This window comes from Pogonomyrmex barbatus, unplaced genomic scaffold, assembly GCF_055798465.1.
Source record: "Pogonomyrmex barbatus isolate J1 unplaced genomic scaffold, ASM5579846v1 scaffold9, whole genome shotgun sequence".
In the NCBI taxonomy this organism is placed as follows: domain Eukaryota; kingdom Metazoa; phylum Arthropoda; class Insecta; order Hymenoptera; family Formicidae; genus Pogonomyrmex; species Pogonomyrmex barbatus.
In genome coordinates, this window is record NW_028297193.1 from 6,914,964 (window position 1) to 6,933,548 (window position 18,585).

At 26.4% G+C, this 18,585-nt stretch overlaps 3 protein-coding genes across 5 annotated transcripts in view; all 3 read right to left on the reverse strand.

Moving 5' to 3' along the window:
• DAAM (disheveled-associated activator of morphogenesis-like protein) overlaps positions 1-535 on the reverse strand; it is a 43,761-nt gene extending 43,226 nt beyond the window's left edge. Inside the window, exon 1 of the mRNA XM_089084928.1 lies at positions 62-535. The gene's annotated coding sequence lies outside the window, so the exon portion shown is untranslated. The remainder of the gene's footprint in view (positions 1-61) is intronic.
• Positions 536-2,545: 2,010 nt separating this feature from the next.
• fs(1)N (female sterile (1) Nasrat) lies at positions 2,546-12,869 on the reverse strand. Of its 2 annotated transcripts, none has more exons than XM_089084907.1 (16): positions 12,526-12,869; positions 11,457-11,970; positions 10,704-11,002; positions 10,337-10,641; positions 9,438-10,133; positions 8,820-9,068; positions 8,438-8,756; positions 7,303-8,139; positions 6,464-6,982; positions 5,900-6,111; positions 5,185-5,323; positions 4,670-4,947; positions 4,056-4,238; positions 3,532-3,882; positions 3,210-3,363; positions 2,546-3,091 (listed from the first exon to the last, which is right to left on the reverse strand). In XM_089084907.1, exons 1-16 carry the CDS (start codon positions 12,731-12,733, stop codon positions 2,871-2,873), a joined length of 5,484 nt encoding a protein of 1,827 aa, XP_088941033.1. In that variant the 5' UTR covers positions 12,734-12,869; the 3' UTR covers positions 2,546-2,870. The 2 variants fall into 2 exon arrangements, with proteins under 2 accessions (XP_088941033.1, XP_088941032.1); XM_089084906.1 differs by having other exon boundaries at positions 4,056-4,424; positions 12,526-12,863.
• Positions 12,870-13,074: 205 nt separating this feature from the next.
• LOC105431075 (uncharacterized) overlaps positions 13,075-18,585 on the reverse strand; it is a 54,786-nt gene continuing 49,275 nt past the window's right edge. For both annotated transcript variants that reach the window (XM_011645017.3, XM_089084908.1), the window contains 2 exons: positions 17,181-18,585; positions 13,075-15,555 (listed from right to left, as the gene is read on the reverse strand). The exon at positions 17,181-18,585 is cut by the window's right edge and continues 729 nt beyond it. In XM_011645017.3, coding sequence (XP_011643319.2) covers positions 15,218-15,555; positions 17,181-18,585 — 1,743 coding nt within the window. In that variant the 3' untranslated portion in view covers positions 13,075-15,217. The remainder of the gene's footprint in view (positions 15,556-17,180) is intronic.

The following is an 18,585-nucleotide window of genomic DNA, read 5'->3' on the forward strand; positions in this document are numbered from 1 at the left end:
AGCGAAAGAAATGGCTGTTCGAGATAATTACGAGAAGGAATAGGGATCGTAGAGCCCTTACCAGATCTTTCTTGTAAGCCGCGAAATGTAATCGCGCCGGTCGGGCGCGCCGATCAATAGGAAGCGGAAAGGCACATGTCCCGGTAGTTTCTCACGGTACGGCGCTCATAAGATCAACATTGGGCATCTCTGATGATGTTGACTAACGATGCCGCGCGTTGTCGACGAGTTGAACGGCTGGTAGAAGCTTTCGGAGCAGCGTCTGATCTTGAACGCATAAGCTTGACGACGTGTAACAAACGTGTTCTGCTGATTTACGAGAGATGTATGCGATTAAACAAAACTAACATAAACGATCGGACGGAATTGTGATGACGATGACGCTACGACAGCGGCAATGGCGTTAGGCTGGAGACAAAACACGTAGCGCGAAAGTCTGAGAAAAGTCGGAACACTGGCTTGCCATTGGAAAGACCGTCGACCCGACCAGTGGCTTTGGTTACACGACGATGTACTGCGCCGACGTCAAAGCGACGTCGACGTCGTCATCATCGTCAAGGCGACGGCGCGCGCCGGAGGCTTTTCTCGCGCGCACGTACCAATTAAATCGATTTCTCGAATCGAATATGACGTGAGATATATATATCGAGATGCAGATTTTTTTGGAATACAACATAAAGTAGATTTTTTTGTATTTCTAAGGCTTTATACCATACACATATAAATACATGATATTATTGATAATAGCATAATATTATTGCACATACATACATATATATATGTGTACACACACACACACACACACACACACACACACACACACGCACACACACACACACACACACACACACACACACGTGCGCGCGCGCACAAGCATGAACGTACGTACGCATAAATATATACACGTATCCGCGCGCGTATATTCACATTACGGTTATTTTTACAATAATTTTTTTATTCGCGATAGATGTTTTTTTCTTTTATATTTTTACTGTAGTTTTATTATTATTAGTTATGTATAAGATATTGAATGATTACATCTATGATTTATCAACCGAAGATAAAAATATAAATAAAGCTTTAATACCTAATGAGCAGCCAATGGTAATACTGTTAACGTTATAAAAATAATATAATATTATCGAGTAGTTATCAATTAATACTATTAATACTATTATGTGTGTACCATAGTATGTATGTGTCTGTGCGTCTGTGATCTTTTATATACAATATTTATTAATATGAGGTGCAAATATTTTTAATTTTAATTTTAATTTTAATTTTAATATTATAATTTATGCAAATTTTACTTCATTGAAAAACAAGCGAGTAATAGTTAATTTTTACTATCTCTTTTCTCACATTTAAATTTGTTTTTAGTATTTATTAGTAAATATTTTATTTGACATTTATAATTTGTAAACTATTATGGTTTTAATATCTTTATGTTTCAGATATTTTACTTTAATTAATCCCAGAATATATGTGCTATTAAAATATTATTAATGTTATCATAAAGGTTTTTAGACTAGCACAAGATAACATTTAGTTGTAACAAAGATATTTTTTTTAATATCTTACTTTTTGTTTCTGTTAATATCCTACTAATTTAACAAATTTATAATGCAAAATTGCAAAATTTTTTGAAAACCGAATGGATATTCGGACAGGGAACGATAACTGGCACCAGATTTGGAATCTGAAACGAAGAACATTAACCTAAGCCTATATTACTTGAAGCAAGTCATAGTGTCTCTGGGTTAGGAGGGCGCGGGTCACATTCCTTACATAGATGCTATAATTTCTTCCTCATCGAATATTTCCAAATATATTACCTTATATTGTATGTTAATAGCTTATGATTATTGATTCCGTTTGTTAATAGTCATAATCAATTTAAAAACTAATAATATATAGTATCTCACAAAAACTTATTTGTAATTTAAAAACCTATTTATATCTTACTAACTTTAATAATAAATAACTATAATTGCTAAATATTAATTATGTCGTATGAAAATGTTATTAAATGATAAATAATACCGTATAATTCTATATATGTTACATATTGTTTGAATTTGCTTTATGCTATACCTAATTGAATCTGGTCTTGCTTCTATTATTGCTCTTCATATATTTTGCATCATATTCTTATTAAATTAGAAGGAGAGAATATTAAGAACATTATCACAATATATAAAAGTAAATAAAAATATAAGAAGTGTTACAATTCTGAAAACAATTAGAAATATTTGTTTCTTATTATTGAGAAAATAGCCCTTAATATTATTGTAATTTATAAAACAAAATGCATAAAAAGCATTAATTAAAATTGCAAAGTAAGCAGTAGAAAATTTGATAATTGCTAATATTCCTAATTATTTAATATATGATAAAATAAATGAGGTGTTAGCTGTAATACATTTATCGCAAAGAATAAGTTTATTTTTCACGTATGATTAAATTTTATATAAGTTTAAATAAAATTACTTAAAATGATTATTTAAATATTATTAAATATTAGTTTATGTTATAAATTAATAAATTTTTCTTAAAAAGTAATAATTATTTATTGTAATCAGTAACAACGTGTTTAGTACAATAACATTTTAATTTATAATATATTATATATTATAATTATATGCATTTATATAATATAAAATAATGACGATTGTAATAGATGATTGTATATATATATAAAATTTACATTGTTATTAAATTTAACAATTTGATAATAATTAAATATGATATATTAATTATATTTCTATACTATGTATTTCTATCAATTTTTATCATTTTTTTAACGATAAAAATTTTTAATATTATATAATAGAATATTATACATTTCTATTTTCTATATTTATTCATATTTAATATATTTGACACATGTTTGTGTAACAAGAATCCATAATTAACGTATTCAAATTTAATTTTTCTCCATACATTTTTGCTTCTAATATTGTTAATCGATTTTTATAAACAGCAGCCACATAATGTTTTTTCTTCAAATTATTGTATTTCTTTAGTTTAAGATTGTATAATTTATCAACTTTCATTTGTATAGTATTTCGATGTACAAAACCTTTGATACCTTAAAGATAATTTTATAAAATATAATAATTATACTATTTAATAAAATTAATAAAAATAAAATAATAAATATCTTTCTTCTTTAATTTTCATAATATTTTTTAGCATGTATTTTTTACCTGTATATTCATAAACCTGAATAATATTATTATTTTCTATGAAAATAAATAATGTTTCGACAAATCCATCAAAATTTAAAATTAAAAATGAGTTTGGTCGATGTGCTTTTATAGTTTGCAAGATTTTTGTTTGTGAAGTATCATTTCTGCATAACTAGATAAAATAATATGATTAAATTAATATATTGATGTAAAACAGAAAAACGCAAGTTTTAATTATATGTGGAAATTAAATATTTCTTTGCGATGTTATTTTTTCATAATAGATAAAAAATAAAAATTAGACATAATAAGATGTAAATAGAAATACTTCTTGACTCACATATATATAATCTTGGCTGACTTCTTCATTATAATAGATGTACTCTTCTCTTTTATAAATACCTACTTTGAAAGTTAATAGATTGCCACAGTCAAAACAATTTATTAAATGTGTGCCATTGAGAGACGTTTCTTCCAATTTATAAATTAAGGATTGGTTAAGCACAAAAGGATCTCTATATAAAATTAAATTAAATTTATTATTTTCATGTGAAGTGAGAGCTTTTAATATGTCCAACTGGATATGTCCAACTGTATCTTCTGGTGCAATTTCAAGATCATCTTGAATAATTGCTAAAAATTCTTGATATAAATTTGTAATGTCTGTGATGTTATCAAGTTCTAATACATGCTATAAGAAAAGAAATAATGCAAAATTAAACAAATTATTCGAAAACTGTTTATTCTATAAACATTTTTTAATTTTCTTTATTGAGAAAGTAGAATTTAGATTAGTCTGTTTATTAAGATAAATTATATTTGCTTTGATTTTCAGATTGTGTGCGCGCATTGTAATAAACTTACCATCAGTCTATTATTTTCCAACTTCCATATATTGTTAACACTTCTACCGCAAGTATGTTTTGCGACGGTAAGCAAGTATAAAGTGCCATTTGATTTAAAAAATATCAATTGGTCAGTCAATCCAAAATCAGATACTTCATCTATTACTTGAAAATTAGTTTGAGTATACGATAGAAGTTTTACCTGACAAATGTTATAATTCACTATTATATAATTTACATTATTGATTTCAACATTATGAATATAATGAATATCTCCATCAAATTCCTGGATTTTTACATAATCAAACGTATTGAACTTATATATCTGATTTACAGCATTGCATTTGAGCATATTTAAATGCAATGCACATATGTTATTCAAATCTTTCTGCAAAGAGAATGAAATTATATTTAGAATATAATATATAAGTAAAGGAATAACAATTTATTGTATAGATCGCTTTATATAAAACAATAATTATTAATATATATATATATATATATATATATAAAATATATATATATATATCTATAATTATATATATATATATATATATATATATATATAATAATTATCATAATTATAAACAAATAAATATTTCTTTATTTTATTAATTACAATGGTTTTCTTACGTATGTTTCCTCAATGACATGATCTATTTCGAGATGTTCTGTTGCCAAAACAAATGATATCTCAGTAATATTAATTCCATTTAAAAGCTCACTTCCATCAATATTTTTTTCATAATGGACGTTTCCATATACTCTCCACTTTCCAGATATAATTTGCTTTGTCTTACTCATTGTCCTTATTGCTATTCCTTGCCAATTAATTGGATTTATTTTGTTTAGAAGACCCAAAATTCTAAGACTTTTATTAAGAATAACTGGAGTTTTGAACATAAATTTTCCTGAACAAAAATTGTACAAATGTATTATTCAAATTAATTGTTATTATTAAAAATTTAAATAGGAGTTATAAAATGTATTTCGTGAACGCTGAGCGTAAAAGATATATTGCATGCAACTAAACTGTCTTATCTGATGGCAATTAAAAATTGTACAACATTGTTTTTAATTTATTCTATTTATATACTTTATTCTATCTTATTTTATTTTATCTTTATATACTTTTCTTAACTTTTTACCAGTTAAAATGTCGGTTTCAGTTAAAGAAACAATTCTTTTTGGATTAAAACTATTGATGAAATAAGCATTGAAATCATGAAATGCATAAATGTTTCCTCGTATCTTTATGTTTCCCATAATATTCTGATTACCATATATCTATAAAGGTAATTAAAAGTTATTAATTTTAGAATATTTACTATATAATATTAATCAATTATGAATATGCATTTGAAAAAATAGACTATAAAATTGCAACTTATAAATTGAAACACAATTGTACACAATAATATATATGATTTTAACAAAATTTTCAACATGAAAGTATATCTAATTCTCAAACATCTCTGCATATTATTTTATTGGATTATATAACATCTTTTATCTTAATCTTTTATCTTAACTAAAAATCTTTGAGAAATCTCTAAAAAACTTTGAGATGTCTCTTTTGCAAAGACATCTTTGATGTGTCCTGATTTTATGTATAAATATATAAATATAAATAAATAGAAAAAATATATAACATATATAGAAAAAATGTATAATATATATATATGTGTGTGTGTGTGTGTGTGTGTGTGTGTTATAAATATTATAAATAAATATGATAAATAAATATTATAAATTGTTTATAAAAAAACATTTACATATATATATATATATATATATATATATTATATATATATAAAATATATATACATATAAATGTTTTATTTTATTCTACATTTATTATACCATAAAAGTATCTGCATAAATATCCTCTATATAGAAAGTGTTAACGCGTCCTAATATCTGAATGTTTCTAACAACGATATTAGTGCAATTAAGTTTATCAGTCATAATAAACTGTTGCGTATTTAATGAAATTAATAGGTTTGTTTGCAACTCGTTGATTTGTATGACTTTTAAGCTTGTCTGAAAAGTCACATTGTCAAATGCCATCCGTGCTGAAATATAAAATATATTATATGAATACTTAAACTTATATTCCAAAATTCACTAAAGCCAATACTAAAAATCTATAGTTTATGTAACGTATACTATACATGATCAGCGCTGACAATAAATTTTGACAGGAATACAATCTTAGTTTACCATTTATACGACAATGCATATTTTACCGACATTATTGCTAATTACAAATGACATGTAATATATTTATAATAAATTACATGTTATAATAAATTACAATTATACTTGGTTTGCAATTAATAATAATGCTGTAAAAAAGTCTGCAACTTTATATTATTTATTTATATTTATATGTATATTTTTTTTATTACTCAAAAAGATAATTACCTGAAAAATATTTAGGCTTATTAAGAATGATAACATTCTCATGTAAATCTGTCATATCAACTCCCATGATGGTACTTGATTGTAATTTTCTTTTTATTAGGAGATTTTTTTGTAGATAAATATCTTCTTTGAATATGATTTTGGTATCGATCGAAAAAGGTTTATCAACATAAACAACACTTTTGTGAAATCTATATAAATCTAAATCATTCAAGCTGCCATCGATGTTAAATGCGTCATTGAACGTGACTGAATTGTTGAATAATTTTAATCCAGAAATTGTAATATTTCCATAATTTTTAAAAATTATTGTTTCCATGAAATTGTTCAACATTAATTCTTGAATGAATCCACTTACATTCAATCTTATTATCGAGGCAGTCTCAGTGAAGTAGAAATTACCACAAAGAGCATAAGAATTAGCTTCAAGTGCCTTAAATCTATTTGTGAAATCACTTAGGAATACAACATTTCCAATTCTGCCAGTTGTATTAAAGTTTCTTAAAACAGTGATCGAGCCTCAAAAAAAAAAGAAAGATTAATTTTTAAATTAATATAAAAAAAAGATTAAAAAGAGAAATTATTATAGAGTAGTATTGTAAATAAATATAATCAATTAACTTAAAAAGCAAATGAGCACATAAATTTTTAATGTTATTTATAGCAATAAGCAAAAATATACATCCGAAAGAATACATTTAATAAATATATATTCGATTAATTTTAAAATAAAAAATAATTAAGTGTTATTAATAATGTAAAAATAAAAATGTTGAAAAAATGTTATTTTGTTATATAAATATGTAAAAATATTTAATATATTTATGTACATAGCCTACCTTTTATAACAACTGGTCCTTTGAGCATTTGTTTTTCATTTGGATCCAAAATGTCTTTTACGAAATGCCCATTTATAAATTGCATTTTCAAAAATTCACATGTGATATTTTTGAATGTTTTGCGATTTATAAATGTAATATTTTTATCAGTTTTCTGAACAGCATCAGCGATAAATTTAGATAGATTCAAACCGTTTACAAAGCCAATTATTTTTAAATTTTCAATTGACACATTTTTATCGAAGATAACATTTGCCATGTTGTATTCCTTATAAATGTTAATGATATCGTCGTCATTGATCAAAGACGTCATTATCATACCTGTCACTCGTAGGGATTTTATTGACACATTTCCGTCAAACATGTTATTATAAAGTGATTTTGCATTTGTCAATAATAGATTCCATGTATTCAATGATATTCCATTGATGAATGTTATGTCTAAGAGGTCAGTTTTTAAGTTGTCAATTACTAAAGCACCTGTCAAATTTTGTTGAGTATAGGGTGTTAATACACATTTAGCTAAATCTGTATAATTAATTCCATTGATTGTATTTGGCAAGATCTCTTCGGCCGATAATGTAGAGAACATCAAGTTCTCAAAATAGACTTCTTGAAAAAATTCGTTTAATTTATCAAAAAAAGTGGTTTGAGAAATAATTTGATTTATGGTATCAAAAGACAAATCATCAATGATAGGTGGTCTAATAAAGAACAATACTTTGTTTAAACAACCAAAAGTGATATTTTGTTCGTAAATTACATAATCCTCCAACTTTTTCATGGTGTCAAGAGTTATATTTCCAAACATGACATTCGGCGATATTTTTGTCAAATCTAAAATAAATAAAATTGTTAAAAATTGTTTGAAATAAAATTTTTATGATGCTCTACGGGTAGATATAATTTTATAACTATTTTTCATTTTTTCAATTGATTTAATGTTATAAATTGTCTTGTAAAATTCCTTTTACTTTTTGAATCTATTACGAAAGCAAAATAAAAAATATATATTCTTAAAAAATATATTTTTGTCTGTTTTTTTTAATAGACAGTATAAATAAATAAGTATAATTTTTCTGTTTTGATAATTTAGAATCAAGTAATATTTAGAAATTATAATTTTGATACATACGTGGAAATTCTTGATTAGTATTTAATGTTACAAATTCCGAGAAAAGATGGTTATTAATTCGTCTGGAAATAATTGTAGCGTTGGACTTTACGTTGACGTTGTTCAAAAACTTTTTATTTGCAGTAATTATTGCATTTGCTTCAGTTTTTAACAAAAGATCATCAAAGTCTAACCATGTTTTAGTATTAATTGAATCTTGGAGTATTATATTTCCCATAATAGTCAAATTTTCAAAAATAACATCTGATAAAAGGCTATTAGTTTCGTTAAGTAAGCCCTCTGTGCTGCTTACGTTAATACCTGTTATATTTCCATCGATCTGAAATTGTTATAGAACATATTTATATATGCTTAATTGTAATATATGTTTATTAAATTGTACCTGAAAAGTTCCAACAATTTCCAGATTCTCAAAAGTAATTTCTTCATTAATAAACTCATGTTTGTTAAGAATAACATAATCGTCAATATTTATTTTATTTATTGCGTTGATACTTAATAAATGTCTAATAGACAGATTGGCAAAATGCTTTATACCCGTAATGTTAGATAATCTATTACTCATTAGAACATAATCCTCTGGATATCGCAAATGATTTAAATTTTCGACATTAGCTTCTTCGGCGAAAAGCTGTAGACAGAAAATTCTTTTATGAAAGATAATAACATAAAATTGCAATATTAATATACAGAGTGCCCAATAAAAATGATGCAATCAGCGATTTTTTATAAAAAGATAAGAGAAAGAAGTTAAACATAGAATAAGAACTTTTTTATATTATTGCAAGTAAAGAAATAATTAGAGATATTTTACTTTCATATACAAAACTATTTCTTTAGAAATTGTATAAATTAGGCATATAAAATTCTTTTAAATTTTTAGTAGATAATATTCATTTTGTCGCTACAATTATAATCTATTGGGCAGTTTTATATTATTATAGTGATATTATAGTTTTTTATTATTATTTATTTTCTGTTCTCTGTTTTATTATCTTACTTTTTCCACGATCGTCTTTCCAGAAATTGTTGTCGAATTATCTCTCCAAATTATATTTTGCATCAAATTCTTCCAATTAATATCATTTATCTCAGAAAAGCTTAAATGTCCGTTAATTTCTAATCGCCTTATTTTTGAAAAATTTACATCACTATAATTTTTGATTGGAAAACCAAAAACAATTTTTGCCAATGGTATGTCATTTAAAGAGAAAACCGTTAAGTCATCGGTGTTGATAGCAGGAAAAGATTTCTGACCATTGATAATATCAGGGATATCATTTACAATACTGTTCACTATGATCGAAGTTGATACATTATTAATAAATGCAGCAGTTACATTCTTGGCATATAGTGTACCATTCACCAGAAAATCTCCAGTAAATTCGATATCTGACAAGACAATGCTTGTTGAATTAGTTATGTTTTTCAAATCCGATATAACCTGCTCGAGTTTAGCTTCTAACTCTTTTAATTTTTTTAAATTTAATGTCACGTTTGTCGATATATCATTTATTCCCAAATCAATTTGACCGACTTTAACAGCGCCATAATTTACATGTTTTTCGATTGTAGCATTTAATACATTTATTTTTGAAAAATTCCAAAATCCTGCTATTGTAGGATTCTTAAAATAACTTTCATTAAATCGTACTTCAGTCTCATAAAAGACAGCTTCCTGTTTTCGAAAAACTTCCTGAAAATGTACATTTTACAAAATGTTATACAAAATGTTATATAAAAGGTTTGCACAAACTATACTTTATATATTTATTTATTTCAATGCATAACATATGTAAATTATGAAACGTTTTATATTAAAATACTATTAAACATATGTGTGTATAATCTTATAAAGTACATGTCTATATTAAAAAGAAATAAGATGTGCAAACGAACCTCCAATAAAGCTCGTGTCTTTAACACGCTTTCCATCTTATTGTGAATAGGCTGCACTAATTCATTTAAGATTACTTCTATGCGCACAAATGCATTCCTATGTACGAATCCAACTTTTGGAATAACGACAATTTTTGACAGATCAAACTTGCTTATAATCTGATTAGGTAAAGGTATAGCTTTATACTTTAATCCATGCCAAGCAAACGCAATTACTGTTAAATTTTGTAATTGAACTAGTAACAATGACTCGTCTCGATATGTGTTTAGTGGTATAGTGACTATCCACAAAATTTCAATTGTTTCTGTAAAATAATAATATATATATTTTTCAATATGTTTATACTAAAAGTTATCATGATCTTACCATTGAAATGTGAATTTATTTCAGCAATATCTTGAAATTCGTTTTCAAAGAAATGAAGCAAACGCAACTTTTCTCCGCCAATTGCTAAATATTCAATATAACCACTCTCAAAGCAGACAACATTTGCAAGTTTGTTGGATTTAATAACTTCTAATTTTTCATATTGGCACAATTTATCTTCACTTTTTGATTTGTATAATATAACACTGTCAATCCCTTGAAAAGCTAGCACAGTGCGCCCGTAAATCGGACAAACTTGAATATTAAATATTTTTGGAACAAATAACCGTCGACAAAACCTGCATAATGTAAATTTTTATATAATAAGTACTGCATTTGCATATTTATATTATTTTTTTGTAAACTAGAATATAACTTGATCTTATAACGTGTATATTTGAAATATAAGCGTATAAAAACTATAATTGAAAAATAAATCACAATTTTTTGTCAAAGAAATATCTCTCTCCGAGGTTTCTTTGATGAAGACATCAGGATATCAACGACAAAAGCAAAAATTAAATAAAAGCGTTAAAACAACGGATGTTAATGTATAATTTATTTACAGCATAATGCTTTGTCTTTGCTGTAAATTTTGTTTACATTTTTTGTTTTTTTTTATAAAAATGCTTATTATAAAACTTATATAATATTCCAAAATTTTATTCTAAGTGTAAAGTGCGATGTAATCTTTTAATATAGTATTATGAAAAGTAAAGTAAGCAGCACTTGTAATTAAACAAATGCAATTACCATATATCAATGCGATGATTGTTATAATCAACATTAAAACTGTAAACATCAATAAGCGATTGTCCTTCGAAATATGTATCATTGTCTAGTAGCAATAATTCATGTTGATTTCCTTCTTGCACGAATTCCATATTTTGAATTTGCTTCCGTATGGGCCACATTGAATATAATACATATGTATTTCCGAAAATTTTATACCAATACAGGAAATAGCCATGCTGAGATTTAATAAGTAAAACTGCCAATAAATTGTTTGCGTGATTTTTATTAGATATTGCCTCGTTATTGAAATGGAGAACTTTAAATTGTAATATGTGTCCGTCTGTTAATATACTTATAATACGTTCAATGGACAAATCATCTAAATTAATCTTGTAGAAAAGCAACGTTGAATTTTTGGCACAAATTAAGTAATTTGTATCTGTTTGCAAAAATTGCCAATTGTTTCTTGATATGTTGATGTTTTCATTTATATTAACAAATGTATGCAATGAAATATTTGTTACAATAAGATCTGAAAATGAAGACAACTTAGATTATTTATATTTCAAATTGTTCACTAGTTCAGAACTAATCAAAGGCGAAAAGTTATTAAAGATGCACTTACACAGTAAAATAAAATTATATTACTTTATGCGAAAAAATTTTGTATATTATTATATGTAAGAATATTAAGAATTCATGTATACATACGTGTACGCACGTGTTTACGCACGCATGTGAACACACACACACACACACACACACACACACACACACACACACACACACACACACACACACACACACACACACACACACACACACACACACACATACACACACAATGTGATTTCAATTATATAATCTGACTTATAATTTTTCTGCTGTAAATTCTAATTAGTAAAGTAACTATAAAACATTTAATACATTTTAATATATTACTCCTATCTGAATCATATTTATATCAAATATATTTTTTCCATTAAACAATATTTTTATAAAATTTGTATACTACTTTGTATTTATTAATATTTAATATATAAATATATAAATATATAAATTAATAAAATGTTTGATAAATAATTACCTTCTCTATTTCCAGCTGCAGTATTGAATTCATATTCTTGCCAAATTAATGGTTTATCTTCATAATCTCGTGGTCTTCGAAATGATCTAGTATTGATAAGTATTTCATCTAATGTTTTAGACATTTCTTCTAGATCTTGACATTTTGCATTAATTATGAAACACCACAGAAAGAGAAAACATATAACAAGATCTTTATTCGCTAACATTCTGGACGCAGACTGAGACTTAACTGTGAAGTTCTCATCAACCAATGTCTCGAAAATATTTGCACGTTATATATGACTGATAATATTATGATTTTCATCGAGCCCATGTTGACCTCTAATTTAAATTTCTTCAACTTGACTAAAAGCTTTCCTTTTAAATTGAGCAAAATATTGATATTCTTTGAAATTTTTTGTTGTAAAATTATCGAGAGACACGTCGTGGCTCGTCGCCAACTGTGAGCGTCAGCGCTTTTAATATTACAACATTATTAATAAATTCATTAATGATGTTGTAATATTAGTAAATTTAATTATTTTATAACATAATAATATTTCTATAAATACAAATTTAATATTATGTTTTTTTTGTTGTTTAATAATTAATTAACAGTAATGTGGAACATATAAGATTTTTACAATCACAGAATACAAAAAATTAATTTTAAGTAATTTACATTTTGTATCAAAACTCAGAATATTTATAATTTAGTATTATTTAGTATAATTTAGTATTATTAGGCTGTGTGTCCAAAATTTATTGTCAGCACTGAAAATCTATAGTTCATGTAACGTATATTGAATATGACCAGCGCTGACAGACAAATTTTGGAATACTCTTTTATTACAATCTATGTTCTATGAACTAATATAAAAAAATAATTAAAAATCAAAGTAAACATATAAAATATATTAATATATGTACATATATTATAATGTATAGCATAAAAATTATAAATAAAATTATAAATGAAACAAGTCAAATTATAATATAAAAATCAGATGCAAATAGTAGATCACACGCACGCGCATATGTGGTATGTGTATGTGTGTCCGATTCAATAAATAAATAATAATGCGTTATAAATCTAACCCTCACTAATAAAGTTTATGATTATTTTAAAAATAAACATTAAGAAAGTATTTATTTCTTTGATAAATACTTGTTATATTACATGTTAATATATTTTCTGAACAATATTAACAAAGATCATATTTCGTATAAATATTGATTAAAATTTTGTACTTTAATGTACTTACATTATTCATGTATACAGGTTGTCTCATTTTAATTTTCGCATCGAAATATAAACTCGTAACGTATAAAAGATATGGGAGAATGTTTCAGACAAAAGTTTTATAATTTCAAGGAGAACATAAGATGATACCATTGGTTTGACCATGGATAGCATTGCCAAGATCATATAAAAGTCAACTTTGTTTTTTCTTAAATAGAAATAAATAGAAATAGATTCTAAAATATGTCGTACAAAATATTTCGAATAAACTATTCATTTCTGTGACAACTATATAGTAATACTTTTATGCACAAAATAATGAGATGAATCAATTGATGTAAAGAAAATACTTAGTGGTTGTTAAGAAAAAAAATGGAGATTTCCAATATGAAACGACGCATCCTTTTTGAAAAACAATTACATTTAATTAATTAATTTGAATAACAACTATGTAAGAAATGATTTACAACATATTTTATATTTTATGTCAAATTGCATATCAAATTCAAACTTCATAAAGTAAACTCAGAAAGTATTTGTTAAAAAAATACTTTATTATAGTGAGTTTTGGAGAGCTTTCGAGGTCACCTACAAGAATATGTCAATCAAAAATTTCCATTTAAGAAAACAAAGTTCACTTCTATATAAACTTGGAACGTCCATCCAAGATCAAACCAATGATATCATTTTTTGTTTCCCTTGAAATCATAAAATTTTTATTTGAAACATTTTCCCATATCTTTTATACTTTACGAGATATCTCGAAAGGAATACCCTGTAAATGGAACATGTATATATATATATATATATATATATATATATATACAGGTTCACACACACACACACACACACACACACACACACACACACACACACACACACACACACACACACACACACACACACACACACACACACATATTATGTGTGTGTATGAACCTATATATATATATATCTTTTTATATTTATAATTAATTTAGTATATTTGTTATATTTGTTATAAATCTTATTATATATTTTACATCTTTATTAGAGTCATTCTGCATTTAATTTTAACTTGAATTTAAAATTGCTAAATAATTCTTGTACACACAATACATTGTATAAATTGTACAATTAAACAAATCACAAATTTTCAATTCTTGTTGTTTTCTTAGCAGAAAAATTTTCATATATGTCATATATAAAGTTTAAATAACGTGCGCAAATTGTTATGTATTATAATGTTACAAATGTGTTATATTTTTTAATATACTATAACATACATTTAATATAATAATTATATACATTTTCAATCGATATATTTTTAAAAAATGGTATCGGATATCAAATTATAAAATAAAATTAAATAAACAGAAAAGTATATAATATGTATGTTACAATAAAGAAAATGTTAAAATATTTAAATTGATTTAACTTAACTTTTATAAAAAATAATATTATATTAAAATTATTAAATTATTATAAATTACGGTATGCTGACTGGCAGAAATCTTGTCCTATCGCCTACTTTTGGCTCAAATCTCAGATTCACTTTCTCCTTATCATCTTCACCGACCTCGAGAAAGGTATTCCAATCCACAAGAAAATATAAACCATTTTTTCGTTTTGTTGGTAGAACAGGATCCGGTGCACGGGTAGTGCCACCAAAGGATTCCTCCAGCGCTGCTAGATTTGTTCCTGCAGATGTCGATGACTCCGGAGCTGATGTCAACGCATCCCGGAAGTCCGAACCATCCTTCGTGGAATCTGAAGTCACCGTGCTTGTGGTCGTAGTCGTGATTGGTGTTGTTGTTGAGGAAGCATCTACAGATACGACAAGATCGTAATAAATTGATATTTAATTTCATTTTGCATTCATTTTGTTTCATATTTGCAAGCAAAATACCATATGTAATAACAAATACTATCGCACGATTAAAAATCTTATTAAAAAAAAATTATAATAAATTCTGCAAATATTGATCCAAATCTAAGTATATATTGATGTAATTTAAGAAAAACAATTAAATATTGCCAAAAATTGATGATTTATTTTTATTTTTAACAAAACTAAATATAAAGTATGACATATACAATATTATAGAATATTATACAGATACGAAAATAATGAAATTGCATTAAAAAAAATCAAAAGTTAACAAACAAGATATGTAAGAAAAATATAATAATAAAGAGATGTTAAAGAGATGTTAAAGATTGGAGATTATAGAGTAAGAGAATAAAAAGAAATATTCCAAGATTCATTTCTGATGAAGAACGCGAAAACGCTTTGTCTCTCTCTCTCTCTCTCTCTCTCTATTCTATATTTAATGATTTGCAATATATCAATATAATATAGTAGAAAAAATTATCTTAAAAGAGAAAAATACATTATAAATTCCGTCCGTCCATCGCGTAATTAGTAGCAACGATGACGACATCGAATTACAAACCGGTTGCGTGCGAGTACATGCATCCAATATTCACATGCATCACATGCAATGCATACTTCGAGGACAAGTACGCAGAATGAAAGTTGTATATATCTAGTTGAGACAGTAATGCGTGCGTATAAAAAAAACTGTGTACAAAAATCGGTCTCAAGGAATATCTCTAAGATAAATTACTTACCAAACCTATCAAACTTCATCGTATTATTCTGCAATTTTGTCTATATTTATTTTAAAACCAAGATTTAGTAATTTGATTTTGACATGAATAATCACATAAATAAACTCTCTAAACTTTCTTTATTCTTTATTATTCGATAAAATAAAGCCGTAAATAATTTAATTAAATTAATAATTTAAATAATTTATTTTTTTTTATTTAATTCACATTTTAAAATATACGCTTAATTATCGACATAAAAATATTGTACTATTGAAATGTTAAGTACTCAAATTATTTCAAATTTATTATTAATGTATAGACTTTTTTTTGTTAATTTAAAATATAGTATATACGTACAAATGGAATAAGCTACTTTAATATTATATATACTACTAAAATATTAATTTTATTATAAAAAATTATTAATTTATTTTTTATTTTCTTCTCCCAATTTCATTAAACAACAATAGATTAAATAATTAATCAATATAGAAAAAATTTAATATATACCCTAGTAATATATAGTATATATTAGCCTAGTAGTCATTGATTTCTCTTGTACTTATCAATCCGTTGTCTTTGTAATTTAAATTTGGATTTGGATTTACTTAAGTAAAAATTGTAGTGGAAGCGAAAGAAAACATTGCCATGGAAAATTATACTGAGAAGAAGTAGGCAAGAGAATAAGTACTAAAAGAAATTAATTTAATCAGGAGGTCGGATAATCTTATTGCCCATGTTGGTTAGTATGCGCCTGATGCTTGCCAGACCCTGAATAATCCGTTCAACCCAGAATTCCGAAGTGCCCAAAACGGATATCATAAATCTCTTTATACCAGTAGGTGTTGGTGTAGTACTCGCGAGAGCTCGATCGTCATTGGTAGTAATTTCAATAATTTCTTTTGGATTTTGTTGTCTTTTCACTTCATTTTTCATGTCTTCATTGTAAATTTGAATTATCTCTTCTAGACTCAGTGGATCTGGTCCATTCTTTAAAGTTTTGGTCGTTGTGAGTAAATCATCAGCTACTTTTCGTACGTCTTTCGCACTTATTTTTCCTTCCTGAACCAATCTGATTTTATTTAAAAGTTCGTTAATTTTTATTCTCTGCTCTTCATCCTTCACACGAACTTCGTGAGGTTTGAATACGTGGAGCTTAGTCATTTTTGTTGGTTCTATATTCTCCATCTTCGGCGTTGATGTCCTGCGAGATATAAGGCCTATATTCTCTAAGATCTGTCTCATATTATCTGGAACAGCTTCAATCAATGATGGTCGTTCTGTTAACGCTAACATGGCCTTTTTCTGTCTACTATCACTGACACCAAGCCCGAATTTCGCTAAAAATTCTTTCATATCCTCGTTTTTTACTTTAGACGTTGGCAAAGGCTTGAAATTGGTATAAGAGTTTGTGTTAATAGTTGACTTGAGCGTAGATGTTGTAGTCGTTGCCAGATTGGATGTTTGCAAACCAAATCGTTGAAAAAGCAATTGTATATCAGGCGTCAAATTGTTCATGCCCTTACCGATTTCTGAAACAGGATTCTCGAAAGTATTTTGAGCGGTTATCGATGGTGAATCAGGCGCAATGGCTGTTAGACCGGAAGTTGCATGTACTAAACCGTTACTGTTGGGAATTCTTGATTTAATCTCCAGACTTTCTTTATTCTTTTTAAAGACGTCTTCCACATTTGTCGTATTTTCTGGTCGAAGACCAATTGAGGCAAGCAGCTCCATTACTTCTGGACGCATCGTTGTCGACGTTCTCATCGTTGTGATCTTGCGAAAACCTCCAGAATTTGAATTATACGTGGTATTAGATTTTAATTTCTCGGAAGAAGATGAAGAAGAGACAGAAGGAGAAGAAGGCATCGGTGTCACGTAAATAGAAGCTGATTGTTCAGTACTCGTAACTTGTATCTTTCCAGATGTTATTTTTAAAATTTCTGGAATATGTTTAATTTTGTTAATTACAGTTGGCGTTGCACTTTCCAATGACATCGCTGCAGTTGGAAGAAACGGTTGCTCTTCGCGAATATTTTTAAAGAGCGTATCTGTATTTTTCGTTGACGTTATGATACTTTGCCTCGTTGGAGCATTATACCGCCATTGATCAACAGACAAAACATTTCCAGTGGATTTTAAAGAACGAGATGTCGTTCTTTCTGGTATCAAATTAATAACTGAAGCATTCTTTTTTGTCTCTACTGTTCGAACCGTTGTCGCACTCGTACTATATAC